Raw genomic sequence first — 27179 nt, forward strand, 5'->3', positions numbered from 1 at the left:
TGTACTTTTTAAAAAGTTTTGGAAAATTCTCACAATATCTTTAAAAAAATCGTAGCCAATGTCAGTGTTAGTGTCATTTTGATGTATGAGCTATATTATTATATCCATTCAGTATTTCTTTCACATAAGAGTGACAAACATCCATCCATCCATGCTGACAAACTTTCGCGTTTACAGTAGGTACCTAATGGAATGATAGAAGTACTTACAATATAATCTTATTCTAAGAGTATGAAGGCTTATTGTTTCGTAAACCTGTTGTGTCGAAAGGGAGGGCAAAGGACTTTCTTCGCACTTTCCACTTTGCAGGTAGCTGCAGTGCTGGTCGCATGATAGTTCAGATTACAAAACTAAGCAACCTTTGTTCACAATAAGTACCATCTTAGAATAAGTCTGACCTCAGAGAATATATGCCCTATAGCTAATGTATGCCCGATGGCCATTGTACGCTTCGCTGATTTCTTTATTGTTATGTTTCTATAAGTCATGCGTGGGATCTTTCCAGGATTGTAACGGTAAAGTCCTGTTATAATAGTAGATCCTGCATACTAAATTATGCACACACGTCAGCAAGCTATTTGCATAAAAACAGTTGCTTTCCTGAACATTCCATACTTTGAGTATATTACAGTATGGACCTTGGTTAACCTAGTGGATTAATATATTCAAAATATCCAATGAGGGAAGAAAAATAACGGAAATATACATTCTTTTGTATGTAGGTTTATTTAGCTGGAATTACAAATGAGAAGGAAATTTAAAAATAGTAACTAATTACGTGCAATGTTCGTTATTTCAATGGCGGCTCTTTCTCATGAAATATCATTTAAAAATCGAATAACGTTCCTCAAAACATGCATTGTGTGGATTTTATTTTATTTTTTAAGCTGACAATACTGGGACATTGGAAACGCATGAGAATACCAGTGTGAACATTTATTGTTGTTGAAAAAGTATACAAACTTTTTTTAAGTCAAAAAATAACGTTGTTTACTTTTATATAAATTGTTTGAAATAAAAAGTGAACTCAAGTATATACTGTGAAGGCTTATACAACACACAATAATAATATGTATGTAGTCAAATAAATAACGCTACGATTCCTTTAACACTTCGTCGATTGTCAATCGTATTCACAATATCACATTATGAAAATGATAAAAGACTGATGAAAATCTTAATTTATTTAAAGAAAATCAATCAGATACAATAACAAAAAGTTGGTGGGCGATTAAAGCGCCGAACCGCTGTACTGAGTACTAGGATCACATAAACATAAGAAGATCATCGCTCCACGACATTGACTAGAACTATGTGTTCTCCGCGCACCATCATTTGTGGAATGTATCGCGAGCACTCCCATATACCCTTCCCGAGAGGTGTTTCGGTCACCTCTGGGACTGATGAAATAGATGCTGCTGTACCTTTAGGGACCGGTCTGCCTACGAACAATTATACAAATTAGTCACAACTTTCAAGTAAAACTTAAATGAAAAGTGTTTTAGTATCTTACCTAGTCCTGGTGGCACTTTTCTTTTCCGAGGCCCCTTTCGTTTCCAAACTTCTAAAACATCACTAAGCGCCATGTTCCACTGCTTGTCGAAGGCCACCAGGGTAGCATGCAACACGCCTCTCACACCGGTCCCGTGACGAGTAATTATCTGTCAACAACATTATATAATTAAGATTACAAATACATTTAAAAAGATAATTCGATTATCGTCATTGTCTTTCTAAGATAACGGTACTTTTTATACATTGATGAGCAATCTACATTAAAAAAATCGGTAGCATTTTTAACAAAACATGATCATTAATCATTCCTCTATAATGAATATTCTATACAAATTATTCTATGTACTTAAAAAAAAAACATGTAATGAACAACAATTTTCAGGACCCAAGTGTATGTTTCGTTCTTAAATCACATTTAAATACACTGAAAATTACTCATGTTTCGCTTTTAAATACTAAGGAAAACTTCTTTGGAAAACTTTGAAAGTGTTCGTAATTAGATGGAAGGGCATGTAAACCGCATAAATAACGCAATGACTCTTTGTTTCAGACGGTACGTTGCATGACAGCGCGAGGTGCCTGCCTGCCTCATGTGTTCACACGGAACCCCGCCTCACAGCATAGCGACATACAACCAAGCCCTATGGTGAGTATATAGTGTATCTTGTAGACGCAGAACATTAAGATAAATCAGATTTAGTCAGTAAAGATAAAAAAAATGCCAAAATGGGTAACAACTAAGAGGCTATTTGTGTCGTCATCAGCGTAATTTTGCGTAGATCCGGGAAACGTGTGTTTCCTTTGTTTATTACAATATTTTTTGGACATTCGCCATGTGAATCAATTACTATGTTTAGCTTAAAAATTCTAGATTCACAACACTTGTACATTAAAACTATATGTAAAGTAATGTTAAGAGTAGAGAATGTGAGCGGCTCTGTGTAGTGCGCTCGTGTGGGAACCTCGAGGTGATAGATGGCAAGGTGCGCGTCGGGCTTAACAACGGGTGAGGTCAGAAAGGAAACTGTAACATTGACACCATTCACTATCACAGTTACTACTTATACTTACAGTTACTACTATTTTAAGATGAGCTCTTTGGAGCAACGAAGAAACTGCTCAGACTTGATTTTCCTTTATAAGACCCTAAACCATTTGGCGATCGTACCGGAGTTGGTTTCGGAAGTCGGTCTAATTGTGCCTCGCCGTACCTCATACCGATCCAATTTAAAATTGGAAACATTCAAAATGCCTAATCACAAAAACAGAACTAATCTTGGTCGTTCAGCTCCTTTATACCGGTTTTTGTCTAGCTACAACAAACTGAGCACGCGCTCTAACAGCTTGGACATATTTTCAAACAGTCTAAATGAATTCATCCGTAACGTCCTCGGTGCTTGATCGATTTCTTTGTTGATTTGATTTGATAAGTCTTTTACATTGAACATACTAATTTGTATTTTAACTCAACCCATTTATTGCTTTCCACTTTAATTTTTAATTTTTAAAAATTTAATTTTTATTTTTATTTTAATTGTAATCTGTAATTTTTGTAGCTTAAATCAATATCCGATTTATAAATTATAAATAAATTAAAGAAAAAAAAATTCTATTCTAACTAAATTATAAATGTATGTATTTTAATTTAATTGAACTAGTGGTTATGTTAATTTTATTTAAATTTTTAACTCAAACTTAAATCTACTTTAATCTTTTTGGGAATTATGTACTATGTCCTAATTGTTTTTTGTTACTTTATAATCATATTTATAATTATTTTCCTATTGCAATTCAATCAATGGTTTTCATATTTGCAATTTAATTTCTTTTAATCATTTTATTTTGTTTTTATTAATGTTTATGCAAGTGCTGTGCACACCTATAAGTGACAAATTCACCGCATCGCTGTTTAATTCTAATATTTAATGTAATGAGTTAGTGAATAAGTCGTTGGTGTGTCAATAAATAAATAAATAAATAAATAAATAAATCACACATCAGTATAAAATGCTGCGACCTTCGACCAGGACTATTTTTATGACCATCAAGTCGTTATCACCACATGACTGCTAGATCGCCAGTCCGCAAGGGCGGCGCTATAGACACATGTAAGTGCTATAATTCAATCAGTAACAAACAAACATGCTCGGTGTTGTGGCGGAAGGCGCGGTGGCCTCGGCGGGGGCCGATTTAATTCGTAAGTACCGCGCCAAGGTCCCGCCGCCGCTTGTGTATGGAAACTTTTTGATTTTTCCTCCTCTGTAGTTTTCGGTATTTTTTATGCTGCTAATGACAAGGTGACAGAAGAACGCGTGAGCAGACTCACGAATTTCAAGGAACAAAGACATTTAATTTGTATTTTTAAATGAGTTCTAAGAATTCATGTGATGACCTTGACAATCGAATGCTATGGTAAAATGTAAAGGGTCATTAATAGAGTTGACAGCAGTTTGGGGACATTCAGACGTATTTCCATTAGGTTGGAACCCAGCCAGATAAATAAAAGGTAGACAGAATGCACTGTACGACAAACATTCAGACAGGGTTCACTGGGGCCACATGGTCAAGTATAAATATTTTTACTCAGTGGAAATATACTCTACTCAGCTCTGACAAAAATAGAACTTTCGTATATTTTAAAAGTATTTTGTTCAAACTACAAACATGGGTTTTGCAGTAAAACCAATGGAACATCATTTTCATATTGTGTGGATATCAACGTTTGATGACTTGATCTTTAACGTCTGTCCAAATCATTATGCTTCTCATAAGATTCAAGTGGAATGTTCTCTCCGGGTCACAAGGTCTACTTTAATAACAACAACAGACACAAAGGGCACGAACTTTAATATATATAGTATCCATTAAAATATCCATTACGGTGTCTGTACGCCCCATATATTCAGCTTGAGCCATGTAAGGGCAATGTAAATAAAATTCAGCGATTTTAAAGTGACAGCTAGAATGACGCCGTGGGCTTCCGGGTTGAAAGTTGCTTTGGGACCAAGGTCGGCTTCTTACCGTCAGAGGGCACTGCTCTGTACGCTCAAGTGTGCTTACGTCACTCAGCACTTGCGACCTTATATACAGTCCTTACTTTAACATAGCCTTATACAGAACCGCTGAAGCGGTGCCTTTTTGAGTATTTATGAGAACGTTTGCACGAAAGAAATGTGAAAGAAAGCAAAAAAAGGAATGATTAGAACCAGGGTGTAAAACTTCATGTATTTCCTCGTCGGTATTATTAGATATATTTTTTGTTTATCACTTCAAATGTATTTATGGTAACATCGGCGCTCCTGCATTAGGTTTAATGAATGGGCAAAAACACAAATATTTTTTTGTGGAAAAACACTCTGATAGAAGCGGACAGGTGCGCCCGCAGTGTGCACGATGCCCACCATGCACCTGTCTATAGTTATGTACGTCACCATCAGCACACGTACCATTACATCACAAATTACCATCGGCGCGAAACAACTACAAAATATGGATAATAACAGGATTCTCTCAAAATAAAAACGACCACACAAATAAAACAAAACCCCTAATAGTGAAAGGGAAATTGGGACCTTCAGAACGAATGATGATGTCATTTCACGACCTTCCAGCCAGATATTTTATTTCTCACTTCTGATTTAATTATTTCAAAGGTACAGTAATGGATTTACTCAGAAGCAAGGGGCGAAAAATCAATAAAAGCATTACGAAAAGGGCACTTGAACATTCAGATAGTTCCGAGTCTTAAGTAGCGCCTTGGACGGGGTCGGCGACAAGTGGAAGTGTCCAGGAAGATGTTTAGATGCAATTTAACAATCATAGTCGAACCGCCAGTCGCAATTGTACGCCTTGGAAGCGACAATGGACATGACCTAGCTCCTTGAAAACGATTCGTGATTTTTCTGGATCCTTCCGGGAACTTGCCCACAGTCACTACTATGATTGACACTCGGAAAAATATGCAATTTAACAATAACAGTGACATCGAGGGAACTATTTAAAACAGGTGAAGGAAGGATACGAGCCTCCCACGATGCTACTGGCTTATTGGGTGAACTATGTTGATTACTTGATAAGACGTTATTAGAGATAAGAGTTAAGGAAAAATATGACAATAGCTAACTAGTTAGGTATGAATACATGTAAATAATTAAGTGCTATTACACAGCATTTTGGAACTGGAAGTTAGTACCAGATGAAACGCACTGGTTGAGACAAATTACCTCAATTGTTTGTTACATGAAAGTTGACGAAATAATGCTGTTGAGTGAAAATAACGTTCCGCTTATTTATTACACCAAATATGTCCATTTGAGAAATTGGATTCGTATTTGATATTTCGTATGCTCATGTTATCCCGCCATATTGAAACATACTTGGCACAACAGACTATCTATAAAGTGTGAAATAGCACTATACAAATGTTATTGCACTTCCTGATTATCGTGAACGAAATAAACGGACGTCCCAGGAAGAAGCCGCTTCAATTGATGGGACGTAATTCGCAGCCACGGCCGGAGACATTTGGCTCGGCGACGCCAAGGCGAAGGGCGCTGGGCACTGGGCAGCGCCCAGCCTGTTACGCAACACGGCTATTTTCAACAAACTGATATTGTTGGCGATTGTACGGAATCCACTGGCAGATGTGGCCGCCTACTGATTATTACGAATGCTCACGACGTATAGCGCTGCACGGAGTAGACAACTCAGAATTTTAGTAAAAGGTATAATAACATGGGATAGATATGCAGCAAGTTGTCTGTTAATCAGTTTACTTTCTATATTTATGCTTTCTTTATCTGATGACGACAAATAACCTTTTAGTTAAGTTTATTAAGTCACAAAAACAGAACACATCCTTAATATTAAATTCACCGTCGACAAGTACTTTTCTCGTTTAACCCCCAGTAAATTTTCACGTTCAATGTCTTGAAAAGTGTAAGGTAATGCATCGCAGTTCATTATTCCTATCGTTTTCCTTCGGCATTACGTTCTATTACAATAGAGCGTACAACGAGCATAATAATGTAGGAGTAACCACTGTAACTCGAACGGAAGGAAAAAGCTCTGGTTTCGTAACTCGAAGGCTGTAACCGTGAAGATGTGAGGCCGATCGCAATCAGGGATGTGAATTCAGAATTTCAGCTAATATATTACTTAACGCACTTGATTATACTGCTTCGGTAATTGTTACTCATGCCTTGTGTAATGGTTTGTGGATAGGCTTGGTCGTTCAAGTGTTAAGGCAAGTCGAACTAGTTTTTGTTGTTGTAGTAAGGTCAAGTGTGTTCTGAAAGCACTTTTGTTTTTTAAATCGACGTTTTAGTATCAACGTGACTTAAATGTAAACTTTGGGGTAATTTACTACCCTCTTAAAATGTCTAAGAAAATGTGACAGAATCATGTCCTATGGTAATGCGGTGTGAATACAGTACGTCAGTGAAAGTGCACGGCGCATGCGCTGCATCAGTTCAGCCACGTTTCTCCTCACGCGGCCGTCCACATGATAATGATCATTTTAAGGATGAATAACGATGTGAGATCTCGTCAAGCGTTAACTACACTGATTGATTATGTACATTTTGTAGAAAAAAATATCCACCGTAATTGAGAGCACCGTTGGTTATTTGTGAAGCTACTGTAAAGAACTATCCAAAATTTGTCAAAACAGATATGAAAAAACACTTTTTCATTCTCGCCTTTTAATTCCAAGAGAAACTGAAATCGTGGCCTGTTATTCATCAACATCTCGTAAGCTTTTGAAAACAGAATCTATATAAATTTCTCGTATGCTTATGCCATCATCAATATAATTAAAAGCATGTTAGTATTTGTTTACCTAACATGGCTCATAAAGAAATCATGTTATAAACTTTCTTTATTCGGTGTAAATAACTTACCTCACTATCTACGAGTTACTTAACTGTATAAGTGCCTCATGTATAGATTATATTATTTAATGAGCGTTAATAAAAGATAACTCCAAGTTCTGTTCGACGCTTATTAAATATAAGTATAATGTATTATATATTCAAGTTGATAATAAACAATAATTCACTTGAGTGAATTGCCAATAAATGTAATTATAGCCTGCGATATCGAATACAACTATTTTAACGGCATAATTGATGTAACGAAGATATATACATATGCGTTTACATCAATCTGAAAGTCAGATAGTGTAAACAAATATTTAGTTGAAATGAGTTTTCCTAATGAACCAGAACGGAACTGAATGAAAATAAGACACGTTAAGATGAAACTTACAAAAAAAAACATGGGGCTCTAACCGACTTTTTTTTTCGTTTGTAATCGATGCGACATTTTTTTTAATTTCCTTCAATTGATTCAAGCCTTACTATTGACACACTAAATATCGTTCGACCTCACCTTAAATATAATCACGACACATCCTTGACTGCGCTCATCTGAGGCCAGAATTCACCTAACAAAGTTCAATGACGCGTGATTTATTCGCCATTTATATAGGTCGCGGACTTTAAGGCTAACTTTATTAAAAATACAAAAAAAAGGTCGCGACTACATATTATGCTACCAGCTCTAAAAAATCTATAATCCAGCTGCAAGAGTTTATGACTGATAAAAGTAATATATGTGCATTTCAAATGTTACGTGATCCATCGATTGTGAAATCTGAATTGAAATCAGCCAGTTAATGGACGATATCTTTGCGTGACGCTCTGGAATTTGTGTGTGAGCTCGTGTGATGTCTCATCATCATAATAGATCGAAAGAAATAGGTTATGTAACAATAAATTTAGTTTTAATTGCAATTATGAGTCATAAAGTATTCAAAACGAACCGTTAACAAAGCGTAACGGGATAGCGCTCATATCACTTTAAGATCCATCTGGAGTCCCTCACGACATGTCACGTAGAGAAGAATGCCCGACCTTGAATGAACTCCAAATATTCCGCCATATCCCAAAGCTGTGACCATTGACCGCTAGAGAAAGTAAACACGACACTTGTGCGACGTACGTGCGGCCTTGGCGAGGCCGTCCCTCACCGCAAACAAACAAAACAAGACTTTACACATCAACTACTTGAGTCCAAATTCGTCCGTCACCTATTTGGCCGTTCGAAAAAAATGTAAAGCCGACCTTGAAAACTGCACCTTACCTAGTTGTGGATAGAGTACACATTTGTGGATTAAGTAGTAGAGTTGTATCTATTGCGGCAGAGCCAGGCAGTACCCCCACGTCGCGTCGCAGTGAAAGTGAACGGTGACGCTGCCGCGGCGGCGCACGCGGAAGCGTAGCGCGGTAGCTAAGGTGAAGGTATGATAATGTGATTAGTATTTACTCGCATGTCTCGTTCAGGTAATACTGGATAATAAAACTGTATATTTATAGACGTGTGGACGTTCGAGTTCCACGGGCTTGTGGTCGCGATTTGACAGCGATGAAAGTGGTTCTACGACTGCGAATTGCACGGATCGTGCATGATGCATTTGACACACCACTAAGGAATGCAGTTTGGAGTCATTTATTGGTTATAAAGAGTTTATTGGTATTACAAATTTCTTTTACTTGAACTATTTTTCACCTCAACTAAAAATGAGTCAGCCTAAAGAAATCATTATTGCTAGGCCTTAAGCGATTATCAAATTGTATTTCCGATCTACAATACTCGAAATCCGTTTGTTTACATAACACAACGACCGATAAGCGTTACGGATATCCCCTTTCCAAGGTCAGTGTCAAAGCCAAATTCAAAATGTCAAAGCTCTCACTTTCCTAAACGCGAACGGACGCTGTTACGTAACGTCATTACGTTTTGCGTTCGAAATCTATTAACTAGCTTGAAGTTAATAATAACAAGAGTACTCTTAATCGATGGTAATGCGGACAGCGATTGTATCTCTACAATTTTTTAACCATTTTGTGTTAAGGTGAAACTAAAATATTCTTAACAAAATGTTTCGCGGTATAAGGATAACTTGATATTTTGAGTGGCAAATAGTACATTACAATTATATATATGCCTGTATATTTTGCATATAATCCTCGATCGCAAAACAAGTTTTTATGCGGCGTTGTCAATCTTCATCTGATTTGCATACGGGCCTATCACAATATACGAAACTGCCGCGAAAGTCACTAACACGGTCTTATGTTGCGCAAACGCTCCAGATCCGCCACTCTCGATTTCGGCGCAAGCGCAGCCGCCACGGTCACGGGCACCTGACGCCGTGTTTTTGTTTCGTACGGCATAATTCGGGGCAGTGACGTCACGAGACACTGGTCACCTGCCTGTATTTGTTACGCTATTAGTGTAGTGTTATTTGTTTGTGTTGTTCCTCTTCAGTCGTTAAAATTTGGCTTTGGTTTAAGGTAAATATTTTCCTCAATTTTCTTACAAAATTTGTTTGATAAAAAAAACCTAGGTTTCCTGTAATCTTTAGACAATCAAAGAGCTTAGCTATTTAGAAAAAGCTTGAGTCTTTTTAGTCCGCGGCTTCCGTGCTTTTTTCCTGGACCTTCGCAGAGAATAATATAACAATACTTGCTACAGTCTGTGCATTCAGCCGGCGAGTTCACTTGACGATGATTTTTTGCCTTTACGCTTGACAGCTCTACTTGAAAAAGCAAAAACTCATCAAGAGCGTTTGAATTCTATTTGCTCGCAATAAACGGCTAGATACCACGATTGTTCAAGTTCAAGCTTCTGCTAATGATTTTTTTATATATTTATAAGTACGTGGCAAGTAAAGATTTTTTTTAAGTTACTTTAAAATAATAACGGCCAATCTATCCGCGAAAACGAGCTCAGATAATCTGAGATGAACGGATAAGTCGATTTGTTAAGTCAATATAAAGTTTATTGCGGGTCTAAAGTCTTGAACTTTCCGAACTTAAATATTAAACATTGAACTTAATTGATTCTGACCACCAAATTGTCCAGTGACCTTTGAAACTGCATTGTTACACGAGCGAGGAAGGAAAATTCGTCCGGAAATTCAGTCGTGCATAAAGATCCAGGCGAAAAAATACCGGAATCAAATAAACGGCCTTCCTCGACACTCGACAAGGCCAGCCCTTTATCGGATGATAAAAAACGCTCAAACATTATGATAACTACGTCTCAAGGTCTAGCTCACTGGGTAAAGGTCGAGGTGTATTTGTTTTTATTTGGATAAGAATAACCTCAGGAGTGTTTTTCCGAGTTCACGTCATATTTACATTTGAATCTGGAAAATTTTAATTGATCCTACTAGAAGGTTACATTTTTCCGCTTGACTTACATGTTCCATTAATCTAAAAGCATTGTATTGTGACGATGAGAGCACGAAGTGTTATTATGGTTATTTAAAAGCAAATCGTATACGACAAAAAATCTAGTAAACTTCAGACTATTAAAGTTACTTCATTTTAAGGCCACGCGAGAGAACTATAAAATTGCAGACATTCAAGCGTACTTAAGACGAGTCTGCAAACATTTTGCTGCGCATACGCAATGACATTGTCACGTTATGTTTGATGGATCCATTAGCACTGTCAAAACGTGCAGTTATGCAACCGTATTTGCAGCTTCGTGCTTCGTTTTGATGGTTAGAACCTCTCTTGACGTAAAAACTATATTGAATACTGTAGTATTGTCTGAGAGGGATACCGTTATCGGATCGTGGAGGTTAGGTAGGAAATCAATATAACATTTAAACATTTAGTTGATGGTATCTCTTCTTGAAGTTCCCACATCACATTTATGCCCACATCTGAAGCCAGGCCGCCTTTTGAATGTAATCCCCGTTCAAAAATTCTATATTGCTGGACGATGTAAGCTTGAGAAAAGATTAGACGGTACGAGTTAATTGCGATGGTCTCAAGTCGGCCTTTCTCACACCATCTTTGGATTGATGTGTCAGGCTGCGTTTTGCGATAAGAGGTTTATTGGTGGCATAAAAATATGCGGGTGGCCAACCTGAAGGGAACTGTCTGTAAGTGCAATGAGTCTGAGAATGCAATTGAACTGAACATTACAACAGATTACAAGCAAGGAAGGACCCAGGTTCTTGGAATTGTTTCAATCAACCAACGTAATGGGGTCTTTTGAATACATTTATGTTTGTATTTTCCGATATTTTCATTCTCAATTATGCAGCCAGTAAAATAAGGCCTCGCTAAGCAATTTGTTATACTTTTTATTGCAGTTCCGGTTTAAAAGGTTAGGTTTTCTAGAATGCAACATTTGATGTCCTTGTTAATGATTTTATAACTGAATTAAATTACCTCAATATTAATTGGCTGTTATATTAATGTACCGTAAAATTGTTCCGGTATGTTCTAATTACTCTTTTTAAAAAATGTTGTACAATACGGGGTCAATTTCATCATAATCTGTATGCGATAGCGATTTATTAAGACGTCGGTTGTCAACAAGCAGCATAGCTCTGTTTTTGGCAGAGGGCTCACTACACGTGACAAATTTATTTAGACTATATTTACGTATTAGCAAATAGCTTACATCATAATTATATTCTACTGAAAAATATATCAAAGAACATAAATATTCTTCAGAAATGTTCAGTAGATACCTACTATCGAACTTAAAAACAAAGAAATATGAAAGCAACAATAATTGAATATTACATAATTATGAAAAATCATTGATAAGGTCAAGAATCATTATCAGAAAAATACTTTACAGTAGATCTAATTATTGAGGTCAATCATCATCGCCCAATGCGACACAATATGTCATCATCACTCAGAGCGAGACTTAAGAACGATATATTTAGGTAGCTTGCAAACGTCAAACCTCTTGAAATCATTAGAATTATTTATTATTAATTTTAATATTTAAATTTATTTCAAGGCATTAATTTTTATGTGACAGATTTGCCGAAAGTTTTTTGGAATAAATAAAAACTTTTCTCATAAAACAAGTTATAGTAAATGTGTAACATGGATATCGTATTGCTACTCCATTGCATAATATATTGCGAAGTGCAATCAGGAAGTCTGCACTTCCTGATTGACCTCCAAGCATTCTCAAGTTATTGATATACCATTCAAGTGCACTTCGCAATATATTATGCAATGGAGTAGCAATAACAATCACGAGTAACCCACAAATGTGTATAATCGTAATCAAAACAATATTATCGCTAGGAGTGCAGTAGGAAGCGCGCGCCGGCGCCGGCCGTGACAGCCGCCCGCGACCTCGCCGCGCTGCAACGTAATTGTGACGCGTTTTGCGTAACAATACTACTCCTAACATTGTCTATGATCGATAACTTGTCATCCCATCAACTGATGATTGATTAGAAAATTAACTTCAATACTGCACTCTAATCTGTTCTGGATTTCTCTAGAATATTCTGTAATGTCAAGTGTTACATTTCTAAATTTCTACTAAAACAAAGTGTATCGTGGTCATTCCTGAATAGAAAAGAATCGCAAACATTTAACTTTCGATTCAATCAGCAAATGTAACATCATTACTTGAGCAGTTATTGCACAATCGTCTAAATTGTAGTGCAGGCGTAAAAGTGCAAGTTATTCGATTTCTTACATTAGTCAGCTCTAAAATCTCACAGTCATACAATGTGATGGTAAACTTTCTCGCGGGTGTTACGCGGTGAAGATGCAAATTGTGCTAATCACTGATGATTCAGCGATAGCTTGGACGAAAGCTTTCGTTGACATTTAGACCTTTATTCATAAAATTAAAATTAACTAAATAAATTGTACCGATTGAAAGTAAATTAATCATTCCATTTTCTAAAATAAAAGTCCCAACGCAGAAAACATGTTCTTTTTTCCTAGCCTACTGTGTCCCACTGCTGGGCAAAGGCCTCCCCCAAATCCTTCCACGACTCTCTATTCTGGGCCGCATGGAACCAGCATGTACACCATGTATTACGAGAGTATTACTTGACCCTGCACACAATCTTACATTGTAATCGAACTTTTCTGATGTAAGGATCAAAGTTGATGAACTGAATAGCTCTTAAAGAGAAGATATAGAGTTCAGAAATTAAGAGGAAAATCAGTAGTATGTATAGTTTACAAAGTTGTTAAGTGCATTATAATTTATCTGTAGTTATATGCTTACGTAGAGTTTCTGTTGTAATCGTCGGGGAAAGCTAATCGACAAGAAAAGGTCGCGTTTGCATCTACAGGTCGTTTCAAATTACTGCAATTTGAAAACGACCTTTGGTCTCTGCATAATTCTATCTTCATAAATATGTACTATATTCTACAATATTAAGGAAGTACTTTTTTACAATTTAGTCTTCAGGTACAATCATCGCATGACAATGGGTTGTATTTGATGTTCGAGACTTTCTTTAGTTCCATCATAAATTCATCCTCTATTTCGATATTAGCATCAATCTCCCATAGCTCTGGGCAAGAGTAATGGTTTAGAAAGACAATAGATTTATTAATCATATCCCACCTGCGTCGCTCGCTAATGTTGCGGCGAAGCTTAACATTTATTAACAGTTAATATCATCGCTCTTTGTCCCCTGCATAGGAGTTGCAACTGCAACGCATGTGCGTGGGAAGACGAAATGCCTCACACATGATTATGTATGAGGCATTTGTAAGCTCGTTTTAACATCATAATAATACTTTTTACAAACAAGGAAGTTTATATTAATAACGCTGTTAACGAGCTTTGTTGATGAGGTCTGCATCAGATTATTCGTCGAGTTTTTCTGTCAAATAATATTGTTTTAAGGGTAGTAAATGAGTCGGAGTCAGGTAAGCGGTTTATTGAACAATCTTATTAATTAGGAAACGTGTGTGAAACGAATCACACCTCCGTCACCGTCGGCGGTCGAGCGGCGACTGCGCTTCAACTGCGTTGCGTGCCTCGGCCGTCGACAGGCGGAAGCGTGCGCGCGCGCACCCGCGCAAGGCTACGCTCATGACCTCGCACCGTCTTTGTCTAGCGCTATCTAGCGTCTGTTTACCCGCGAGGCCGAATGCATCATACCTTTGCTTGGCGTGTACTTGAAAACTAAATGATTATTGAAACCATAAATTTATCGTTAGGGTATACGATTCTTTTTGAAGAGAAACCTTGTAGATAAATTGAGTGATAATGAACGAGTTGCCGAGGTGCGTTTCAACTGGGGCATTTAGTTTTATATTACATACATACGTAAAGTGCTTTGTTATGTTTCTCGCTTTTTATTAAGTTCGTTTCTTATTTTCAGATATGGCGCGTCACAAGTGATCGCGTCAACTGTATGCTTCTGTGGATGCTGTTAGTGAGATGTAAGTAGTGCATATATCTTTATCCACAATAGCTAAACTCGAACCGTAACTGATTTACGAAAAAAACAAACTGCGCAATCGAAAAAAATCAAATATTTTTATAAAATTATTATTAATATTAAAAACGCGGTTTAATATCTAACATTTAATTGTATCACAAATCACTATCAGCCTAATCAGACTTGTTATTTCCAGAACAATACGCGTCGGTTATCAACTTACATAATATACCTACTGCGCATGTGCCCTTAGATAATGATAACGACTGTAGTCCCTACCAGTATTATTCTTGATCCGAAAAGCCGACACTTAGTTGCTAAGCGTGAAAAAAAACCTTTTTTCGTGGAAAATAAACTAGAACTACCGTCACTGAAACGGATTGTTTTAGGCGGAATATTTTCAACACTACCGTCACTGAAATATAATTTCAGCAGGTATTGCCAGTTTCGTATTTAATGTTTTGTAGTGTTACCATAGTTAAATATTGGTAGAAATAATGCCACAAGTTGCAGCGAGCACGGAAGTATTTTTTCCTCGTCACTTCGACAGTGGGCGACCTTGTTACTCAGAATTCGGGGTGAACTGCTACAGGTACCGACCGCAACTTATATTAAGTTACATTTTGAATGTGATGACGTCACTTGTTTGTTTTGCGAAGGTATCTTGGCTGGTGTGTTGATAATATTATGCTGGATCTAGTTCTTAATGTTAGACATATATTTCTTCTATTTGAGATCTGTTTACCTACATCTACTTCTGAAATACCTTCAGGACATGCCGACGAAAACTTATTATTTTTGCTTCGCCCGCATACCACATGATTTCCTATTAATGTGTACGTAGGTATAAAATGTAAATAAAAATATCAATAAGTAAATAAAATAATAACTAAGTATCAATATGTTCATAATTGTCTTGGCTCGGCGGATAGAAATCGCCTACTATTTATTCTAGGCAGTGTACATGTATTAGCATACTTATGCCGACAATAATATCTTCCGGCTTGATAATAAAGCTTGTTTATGAAATCGTTTACTATCTCGTTATCCTTCAATCAATTTCAACCTAATGAGTTACGTATACATTTAACAGTATTAACTTGTGGTAACAGCCTGTATATGTTTTGCACTATTAAAATTGGTCCAACAGTTTTAGAATGTTAACCGCAAGGTGTATTTTTTGTTACCAGCTGACTTACTTTTTATTGAAAGCAAAATTCATATGAATCCCGGCTTGTGATGTGCTGGGCAATTATTCGAACTTAAAGGGACGAAAACTACGCATGTCGATTGCACTAAAAATAAAAATAAATGATTAATTTAATTAATTGTGAGTACTTCCCACCGATTAGAGTAGAAAATGAAAGGTTAACTCAACATGAAAAATTATTACATTCTAATGTATTCGAGAGCTTGACTAACTACTCTAGTAAGATTGCGCAAACACTTATGATAATTCCAGTGTCTTACAACAAATTATTTAATTACACAGTTAAAGTTTTTAATTGGTTTCAGGGAAAAAATAACAAATAAGTTATTTCCTGTTCACTTCAGCCATGAACGAGGATCCCTGAATAAATTATTAAACAATAAACGGGTATTTATCGATTGTTCTAATTATAATCATGTTTAGACCCTACGCCAGCCTTCAGCACTCAGTAGAGGTCTGACCTCAGCGGCGTAAATTAACAAAAGACCTTTAAAATTATTCCAGTTTCCACTTTAAAATGTATAACTAATAGGACTCGGTCCATAAATAAGTGCTAAAATAATCTCAAGAAAAACTGCACCAAAAAAGCGGTTCCATATATAGGTCCCGAGCCTTTCATGGCGACGCCTCTAACTGGAGGCAACCAGTTACGTATTGGAGCGGCTTCAAGGCGAGCACCGAATTCGAGTCATGACAGATAAATGTATTAAATCTAGTAGGAAGTATCGTGCCCGATTCGTCCTAGCAAGCCCTTGTTAACCACACACACTAACCGGCAAGCGTACGAGCACGTGAACACACACGCGTAAGCTACGCACACACGTTAAGAAAAATGGCCATGAGATAACTGACATCACAGCAAGGTCCCGCCGCTCGGTACGGTAAACAAAAAAACTTTACTAAAATTAAATGGTAAATGTTGAAGTTTTCAATGCAACGTTCGCGTATCATGACGTCATACACGTGTCTTTATAGAACGAGCCTTGAACTTTGCATGAAGTAACGAAAATTATGCATTTTATGACCGCAACAAAATATGGCAAAATAATGTTAGCGCGGCAATATTTACATAATTATTGTTTTGGTTATATTTGATAGTGAAGGCGTCATACTCAAAACAAATAATTTAATTTGGAAGTATGAATATAGCTCCTTTACGATGTCATAAGGCTTTCAAGTTCGTGACGCAAGTAATTTAACTTCATAATTAATAGTACTCCCCAAAGGGAAAGTTCCGTACACGCACGACCAATAGGGCTCCTGAGGTCCGTATACGGAGGCTTAGATGCCCCAGTAGGCACATAGTGCGCCTGACCAATCCATCGACCGTGTGGTAATACACTCTCAATATGTTTTTGTTAATGTAATAAGATAATCTAAATTATGTACTCAAAAAATTAATTGTATTAGATATAGGTATATAAAAATATATTTGACATAAAACAGGCAAAAAATATTATCATCATCATTAAAATTAAACGTAGATATTTAAACAGATTTAAATTATGTAAATATTTTTTAAACGTTAAATTGTTGGTAGTAATGTTATTTGCCGCCAGTACCGCCACGTGCATCACGCATGCTGCGTAGCATATACTAATGACAGTGTTTGTGTCGGCGACAGCGGCCTTCGGGTCCGGCCACCGATGAATACTCTCAGCTTAGGGCCCACGCAACAACACATACCTCCAACAAATATACTTCAAATAAATTTAAAACTGAACCAATGAACTTAGGTAAAATTAAGAACTCCAATTTATGGTCCATACCTTTCTTCTCTCAACTCTCAAAGGGTACCAAATTGTCAGCTATCGTCGGACAATAATTTAAATAAACAACAAAGGTATATTTTAAGTAATCAAGTAATTAATATTCAAGGTAAAGTAAGAAGGGTTTAAAGTGAACATTACTATTTGTTTGTATGTATTTGGTATAAGGAAACTAAATTGTTGAACATCGCACGTCTGAATATATTTGTGAAGGCCTTCAAAAGCTACGGGCTATAATCAATATAATTACGCAGAAGTAAATTGTTGCATTAATATGAAAATTTACATTTATCTGTTTTGTACTATTCCGTGATGATACCTCTTTACTCATTTAATTTATGACTCAAAAGGAAGTAAATGACTAATGGATGTGTAGTTATATTATTTTTAAATCAACTAAAAGATTAAGACAACAAACATAACATTTAAATTTAATTTACTAAATTTAAACTAATTAATAAATATATTGTCATTTGAAACTCCAAATTATTTTGCAAGCAGTACGCCAGACGCAGCGCATTGCATCGCACCAATAATAGAAACTTGCAAATTGCGGTGCGCAGACGCCGGCCGGCCGGACGACTGCAAGGCTCTTCCTAGACGCGTGTGACTCAGCAGACTGCACTTCTAGAAACGTTTACTTGCCCTACTGAAACCATATTCGTTGCTATAATTTCATTAATGTCAAAAGATACGCGATAGCCTACTTAGATCAGGATGTCCGGACTTCTCTCGCTTATTGGGACATCGTTCTTGATCATCAGAGACCGTATTTATTCTATTGTTACTCCTCATTGTCTTGTCATTAACTCAAAGTAAACGTTCGCCTACAAACTGAGGAAATGTGGGCTTAGCCTTAGTTTACAATTAAACTGAGCAGCAGTTTGATCATTACAATATATCAGTACGAAGCACTATTGCATGACTTTAATCGCTCTGCTATGCTTGTTAATTAAATCACATGCAAATTAATTGAGCTCAGGTACCAAGGCAACTCCGATGCTTCATACGTCGCAATACACAAATACATGTTGTTGTATTAAAGTTGCCCTTGCAGTGTTGAAATAATTTGTAATTTACACGTGGTTCGAACGGGCGTACTAATTAGGCACGTTTAAAACAAAAGCGAATTCAAGGCCGATCAAAACAATTACAAATTAAAAATCCTGCTCCATAAAGGCATTGTAACTTGTTCAAGATTTTGCATCGCAAAAGGTCGAATCACGCGACGAAAGTTAATTCGGCGGCCTGTCTGGTGGCCAAATATTTGCTCAGGCAATCAATTCTAAGTGATATGTCAATTGCCTGTCAAATGATGATTATGACATCTTTGTAAATAAGTTTGGTGGTTTTAATCATTTTTCCTATTTTATATATTTTCTTTTGTTGTATTGTGTTTTTTTTGTTTTAAAGGGTTTTTCTACTTTAGCTTCACGTTGAGCTTTCAAGATAAGGTCTTAAAGTTTAAAAATAGGTTTAAAGCACATGACCAGATCTTCTGTATTCACTATTTACACCTAGCATCCGTTCGTTAAAGCCCACATTGCTCAATCTAGTTAATGCCTTGCAGTTTCCAGTCTGTAAAGGGCTTTGTACTATTTCGGCTGTGGCAAGCCATCAGTCATCAAAGCGCACGTCTGCCGCTTCCGCGTTGGAAACGAGCCAGTTATGTACAAAGGATGCATTAAGGACCCAGAATTATGACACACCATCTAAACACGGATTGGTTGTTATGCTTTTCGGTATTGGTTTCGGAGTAAAGCATTCAGATTTGCTATCTTCAAACGGAGATCGAAATGAGGCAGAAAAATTACAATTAGTTTCAAGATCAAACAGACTCGATTTAAAAGCAAGTCGGGTTCCGTTCTCTTCCCTACTTCATGCTTTCCTTCAGAAGGCGCAGAACCTATAGAAGTCTTACCTTTAATCTCAATCGCTTGTCAACGCAGTCTTTTAAAACGCCTAAGGGTCCCTCCATAGCGTCCATACGTGTGAGAACATTTCTTGTTCTAATTTCTCTCCTTGTTTGTACCATACCTGAAAACAAAAGTAACCTAAGAGATATATCTTTATAGGCCTACGGCCACTTTACGAGCTATTTTTAAATCCTTTCAAGTGTTTTTTCTTGTCATTGTGTACTTTTATGTTTACGTCATCATTTCGTCAGTTCTCTTTGTGCAAATATTATTATTTTGCATTGTCAAACATTTCTTGACGCTCTCTTTACATACACAAAATTATTACGTAAAATTATAATTATTGACGTACATTCATTTAACAAATATTGAGTTAAATTAATTATGCGTCTGTTTTAAGGTCACCTCTACAATATTTCCACGGTATCGAGAAAATTTGCATTTAATAATTACTTGTATGTCTTCATCCTTTAAATATTGATTAATCTCATCAATATCTTCTTTATCCTATGTCCAATAAGCTCCTGTAGGTAACATGACGTCCACAAGTTCCGTACCTAGGGCAATGTGTTTACTCAAAGTCTCCAACTCATGTGCATTCCATGTCGTGAGCTGATGTCACTGCATGCAACTCAAGGAAGACACAGTGACAAAAGAATGTCGAGTGAAGGTAAACTTGTGCAGTTAGCAACGTAACTAGCACTTATAAAGGTAAAGGAAATACCCAGAAAACTACAACATTAGTTACAATAGATGACAAATACGATTGGACAACTAATAGACATATATATTCAAATATAAATTGTCACTGAGCAGAAATAAAACGTTCTTATACTTCTTCTCTTAGCAACTAACTACTAAGTAACTGTTATCTTCCTTCGACAAGATAAAGTTTAACATCCTAAATAGGTTACGCACGAAAACATCGTAAGCGAGCTATTAGAGGCGTGTTAGTGCATTACGACAACAATGTCAAAGTAAAGTCAACGCACTGCGTTATCGGCGACACACATATGACACCTGTTAAAATATTGCAAGGTGGCTTGCGTCACCGGCGGAGCGGCCGAGGAACCCCGACCTGGTCAACGGCTGCTGCTGGTGTTGTTCACGCTGCTCTTGGGAACTAATTGTCTGTTTGTGTGTGTTAATTTTTTATGGTCCTGAGTAACCTTTGCGATGGCTAATCTGTATTTCGACGCTACGATTTTCTCTTCATCATTTAAACGTATTTTAAGCGTTAAGTTCATAAGTAATATGACGATACACATGGTGCCTGGGTACCGGATAGTTGTAAAAATTCTCATAAAATTCTTAGTTTTTATCTGCATAACCTACAAAGTAACAGTGTTGCAATTTTCCATAGCTATTTATTTATAACTTAATATGGCTGTAACGATGTGTTTTATAAACGTTTCTAAATATGGACAATCTAAATGAAATCAAGAGCGGCTCGCGAAACTGGTTTCTCATTAGAATCGTGTTAGAAACGAGACGATGGCTATCGATACACAGATTTGTCGAAACGCGACTGAACAATCGACGGAATGATCCAGCGCATGATTTATATTAGAAACTTTGGAAAACCTCTGAGCTACTCATACCACTTAGCTAGCTGCAGCAAATAAATCATAAACAAACTCTATAAAAAGTTACAGATACTATTTTTCTCTGTCCAATAAAGAGTCTGATTTACATTGCAGATAAAACAAAATATATTTTTTTTACTGTTTAGTCTGTACTATTCGACATGTTTAAAAATAATAGTGTTCCATACGTACCGCGAAGATGCAAATTTAATATTTAAAAACGTTTTTTGAGAAGAATGAAAACTTAATGCAGTTGCTGAGTTTCGAGCAAAACTAATTAAACAAGCATTATAAAAACAAAATCCATTAGGCGAACTCATCAATTCATCAACAACAGATAAAAAACCGTAAAGTATCAACAAATCTATGCAGCGGCGATGGCGGCGGCGGCCGAGGTACCAGGGCGGCATGGCTCGCGAGCGGTCGCCGATCGCGAATTACTTTCACTCCACTATCCCCGGGCGCTGACCGCGCGGCTGGGGTCGTCGGCCGCGAGCCGAGCGCGGGAAACGCCACCCGCCATCGCGCCATTCAGAAAAGCGCGCCATGTTTACACAGATGCGCGCCGAAACGCGTGCCGTTGCATCACTTCCGTTTGCGTTCCGTTCCGCCGCTTATTGGCGACTCGTACTGATTTAGTTTAAGCGTTTAACACAATTACTCATCATGAGATACAATTCAGTAAACTACCTTTAAACCGTTTTTGTTCACATAATATGAACTCAGTCGAAAAGAAAGTAAAATTACAAATTAATTCCAGTTAAACTTTTAGAATTTAACTATTCTATTTTTCTAAGACGAAACTAAGTGGACACAATATTGGCGACGATAAAATGGGAACTCCGGCGTAGGGCTCGCTGCGCACGCGCAAGGCAATAGCTTAGCGTGGTAGATAAACAGCGCGCGACTATTGTTATCTCCTTTTATAATTCGCAAACATTCACGAAACCGTTTTAATCAAATTCTAATAGAAAATAAGCGAAATTACAAGAGAACACACGTGAAGCCGGAGAATTTGTATCCTTTTGCATTTCAAGATAAGCCATCTTTAATCGTATTGAAGGTTGAAACACAATCTACAACCTTTTAACTCTTACTACGTAATATCAAAATACCTTTGTCAGTATTTGTAAAGTCGCTAGTCATAACATACATTCAAAACTAATATTCTTATCTCGGATGACACATTTCTTAATCGCTTGTGTTAGTTCGCATTGTAAATAAAAATAATTTCGACTAGTAACACAGCATTTTGAGATAAAATTTCATCAGCCGCAAAGGCTGCCATAAATGTAATTTTTAATTATTTATTACATCCTTTTTCGTGGTCATTTTAATTAATATACAAAGGACGGCTTACGAAAGCGTTTTTGAAAATATTTAAGTGTTGATAAGGTTCGCACGCAAAGGCGCAGTTCTTTGAAACAACCCGCGTGTTTGAGATCAAAGTAGGTAATCATTAAAAATGGGGACCCTGGACCCCATTATTTTTGACACTTTAATTGACAACATTGCTGAAAATAACAATTGTATAACTTCTTCCTGCAGGTGTTATTTGCGGTATTTAACAATAAGCAGCTAATCATTGATCGGAAATGTCATAACTGGACCGTAATTTCGCTCATTTCACATGCTACATTTATTTCTCACATCGAAACTATTTAACTATGATTAATCGCGGTCCACTCAGACAGCTCAATCTCACTGTCTGAGAATTCCCTTACCAGGAACACTGGTAGTGACTTCGTTCCAATACATGATGAGTGCGTTTCGTCCAGTGCCAACAGCCCTAAGCGCAAAATCTCTGGATGGCATGTCAACGACCGAGACTCCAGGCCGAGTGAGACGGCGAACGCCACTCATGTGGAAAGCGGTTATGCAACAATCGTACACGCGAAAGTCTAGCGAGCGATGTTACGTTCGCAACGATGCATCTAGATGAACGCATCGCGATTTATTTAGATATACATACTTGACAATCGTTACGATCGAGCGATTCACTTCGATAAATGAGTTTCTTTATCCAAGTCATTCATCTTTTAGATCTACCACGTGTGCGAAAATATCCCTGATAACTTTTATTTGTTTTCATACTCTTATAAAAGTTGTGATTAGTACAAATCCATTTGCAATTAGTGTGCATAAGTTACATTGAAAAGATTTCTGAGCTACATTTTAGTTCATGTTAGTCTGCTTTCGAACATGCACTTTCTTAGATAGACTCAATAGATGTAAATGCGCACGATTGTTCAGACCAAGTTTCAGTATTGCAAAACAATATGGCGACTGCAATAATTACACTCCAGAATCTACCATTACGCTTATATTAGGCTTAACGATTGCACAAAAGTAGCCGATAATAGTATACGAACAAGGAGTTTACAAGCCAGCTGTGCTTAATCTATGGTATGGTGCGGCGGTGTATTATACTTGTCACTTTCCACCGCCATTTTTGTCCATTTGGCGGGAAAATAATTGGTAATAATAGCACGCGATCGCGTGCCAGAGTCCTATGTCGATTGTTTGTAAAAAATATTTTGAATTTCTTAATTAGCGTACAACGGTGCCTGTATCGTGAACACCGCGACACGTCATACCTACCCAACAGCCTCAGATATTTATTTTTATAACAGACGCTTAAAATGAGTACGCATACGATAAAAATAAAACCTACTTGAAGAGAAATTCCAAGAACAAAGATAACTTTAGCTACTTGCTATCTATAATTTAGTCTGCGGCAAACAAATAAGAGAACTTCTTAAAGATATGATCCATTTGTCTCATCTCATCGCTGTCACAGAAAACCCATACACATAATTGGATTCATATAAATATTCGCAACGCCATTAAGGCCCGCGAAAATCAGCTGATATGACGTAACAAACCACAGCTCTAAGTCGAAACAAATTGTGGAAAAAAAAGGTTTATGTAAGCAAGGCCGCCGGCGGGGCAGCGGGTCATGGGCGCTATGCAAATGAGCTGATGCCATTGTTGATAGCAAGTCATTGACTATGCGGACCTGGATACGTTACGTCCATTCACGGTGATCAAAGGATTTTTATGATGGAGCCTTAATTGCCTTCCAGGGCTTTACTTCGTTACGACAGATCGCTGACTTCAAGTCTCATATCTAAAAGACGTTTCCACAAGGCTGTTTTCCGACTAAAAACTAGAATTAAAATGTGTCAAAGTTTACTTTATGTAGCGTGTCGTTAGGTGCACGTTCGATATTAACGACTACGCAATATATTTGTTGTTAATAGCTCTTATGCATGATGTTTAAATTAATTAATATGTATATGCGTGAGATGTCAAACAAGTAATAAAACACGACAGTATAATTGTAGGCATGATTCTAAGTTGAACCATGTTGAATTATTAAGTTATTTACGAGGGGAAATCTAATATTTTTCACCCTTACCCTAGATGTTATGAAAGTTAACCAATATTGATACGATAAGCTCTTAAAAACTCCGACCTAATTTCTTAATCCGCGATCTGTCGACAAAAGGAATCGAACCTTGATACTTGGATCAGCGAAGTCCTATAACTGCCTGGGTGGGCTGCGTAGCTTATCCAGGAGGGTGGTAGTGCGGGTGGGAGCGGCGTCCCCCCCCCCCGCCCCCCTCGGGATGGGGTCGTCGGCCGCGGTTGACATAGAGCCGCGTGCATTGAACGCGCGGCCTAGACTGACCTCATCGACGACCTGGGCTCCATGTCACAGCACAGCCTTCGTTTTGGATGCTTACAGATCAGGCTTGATTTAAATAAGTTCAGTTTATACTAGTCTAATATTCATAAAATCATCTTTTATTTATGTGAGATGAAACCCCTTTTGCTAATTATCTGAATTCATAATTGAAAATTGTCCTGTTCTTGTTCTATTACATAGTTTTGTGTATACCAAGGCATTTAACAAGTCTATACCTTTAAATTACTGATATGTTTTTATAAAAGTAGATTTGTAATATCACACCAAACATAATAATGCTCATCAAATAAAGCCAGAGACCTTTAAACTTTCCAGTGCAACTCTGACGGCATGGTTATGAAGAAATTTGTTAGGATATATTAAAACCTGATTAATTGTTTTATACTGCCCCCAGTTCTTCTTATTGGAGCAACTTTCATTACTGCTCTGCTCCCATGAATATACCCTATAGCGTTCATAATTTAATGGGCAATCTAACAATTAAAGAACTCTCCCAAACCTAACCAGTAATTTCTGAGACAAGCACATACAAAGAAATGAAACCTTTAGCTTCATAATATTAATTTTAGTGAGAAAGAAAAGCTTGATTCTAAATTGTTCTCCGATCATACCTTATTAAAATTATATCATACATTATTACATGGAGAAACTAGTATTTACAAAGCATTCATACATCATAGGAAGGGAACAAGTACTTATGCGTTACAAATAATGTGTAACAAATATACTGTAATTGTTAATAAGAGAGATTGATTCTATTGCGGAGTAGTCAAATTAAATGATAATCAACATAAGAAGATCAAGACTTCATTCAATTTAATACTACATAGTTGACGACACTATTCAAAATAATATGATCAGTGAAAAAAATATTAAAAACAAATATGGGGCAAGGAATTTTTTGGGAATAAATTGCTATTTTAGTTTGGGACTAATGTTGCTTCTGAGATATATTTAGACAAGGAAATAATTATGAATATATTGTCTAGAATAATATTCGGATGCTTTGCTATTCAAATTAAATGGCATGAATGAGCATTAGAACTGTCCGTAATTCAATAATTACTTTAACTTGACAAACTAACGTTAAAAGCAGCGGGCATAATAAAATTTTTGTTACACGTTTAATGGTAACCAAATGAAATTTTCATTCATAAAGAGTCCCTGCAATTCAGTCTGTTCAAAACATAACCTCAAAAACCTTACCTCCATATTGTGCAAATCTTTGTTTATTCTTTTCATTTAATTTGTTTTCTTCCTCAATTCGCTTTTTTTCTTTTGCTTCTTCTCTTTTCTTCACTAATTCACTTTGTCCTACCGGAAGGACTTCATTGGATTTCTTCAAAGCAGATTCAAATTGACTAATGTTTTCATACAAAGGCGCCGATTCTACTGGAACCTTGGCCTTGGTTGAGTAAAGAGCTTTTATAGGATTAAAACTAGAACTACATGCACTCACTTCTGATTCAGAAGTGGACGAATCTGAATTATTATCCGTCATAATGATTTAATAACAAATACAATAAAAACTATAAAAAGCAAAAACAAATCATTCGCCCCAAGCCACAGACTGCGAATATTTTTGACGTTAGTGGCGTTTACGTTTCGTTTCATGTATTCTCTTTACGCCACGAATGATGAAGTTTGAGTAGAGAATTAAAATAAAATGTTAAAATGGTAAATAAAATTTAGCTATGTTCAAGTAATATTTTGCTAAGCCTTTTTAAATCTATCAATAAAATATATTAATCAATTCTCATTTATGAATCATGTGTGTTAAATTGATTTGGCTAAACTTTTACAATTAACCTTAGTATGCGGAAACCGTTTTGGAAACAATAATTAAATTACCTTGGTAGTAAATTAATATAATTGCACATTTTTTATTGACATTGCAGTCATATTGATCGCGTGGTAGAATGTTGAAGGTTCTTCCTCAAACTGCAATAGTTAACATGGTAGTAAGAAAGCAAAAAAACGAATTAAATAAAAGTAAAATACTAAATGACTACAATTTAATTTCCGAATTGTGATTTAGTAAAGGATTTTCAAGATTTTTAAATTACTATCAGACACAGAATACGACAGCTTAGGTACCTATTTATAATGTGCAATATTGTTAAAAACGGCTATATTTATTTTATAACACAGAACTCTGTTATATTAAAACAAACATTAGATTGAGTAAACAAGATAAGTATAAGCAAGATGTTAGCTCG

General features: G+C 36.6%; 2 protein-coding genes across 8 annotated transcripts in view; one reads left to right on the forward strand and one right to left on the reverse strand.

The window, feature by feature from the left end:
• The window catches only part of LOC113493682 (ecdysone-induced protein 74EF), a 159990-nt gene that overhangs the window by 32341 nt on the left and 100470 nt on the right, over positions 1 to 27179 (forward strand). For 4 of the 7 annotated variants that reach the window (XM_026871660.1, XM_026871667.1, XM_026871661.1 and 1 more), the window contains exons 2-3: positions 2066 to 2161; positions 14708 to 14768. The gene's annotated coding sequence lies outside the window, so the exon portion shown is untranslated. Of the gene's footprint in view, positions 1 to 2065; positions 2162 to 12503; positions 14610 to 14689; positions 14769 to 27179 lie in introns of those variants that run through there. The other 3 variants (XM_026871663.1, XM_026871664.1, XM_026871666.1) reach the window with 3 other exon arrangements.
• On the reverse strand, positions 708 to 26583 carry LOC113493688 (U7 snRNA-associated Sm-like protein LSm11). The gene is made up of 4 exons (XM_026871674.1): positions 26167 to 26583; positions 19668 to 19783; positions 1514 to 1661; positions 708 to 1442 (listed from the first exon to the last, which is right to left on the reverse strand). Exons 1-4 carry the CDS (start codon positions 26459 to 26461, stop codon positions 1285 to 1287), a joined length of 717 nt encoding a protein of 238 aa, XP_026727475.1. The 5' UTR covers positions 26462 to 26583; the 3' UTR covers positions 708 to 1284.

This window comes from Trichoplusia ni, chromosome 5 (genome assembly GCF_003590095.1).
Source record: "Trichoplusia ni isolate ovarian cell line Hi5 chromosome 5, tn1, whole genome shotgun sequence".
In the NCBI taxonomy this organism is placed as follows: domain Eukaryota; kingdom Metazoa; phylum Arthropoda; class Insecta; order Lepidoptera; family Noctuidae; genus Trichoplusia; species Trichoplusia ni.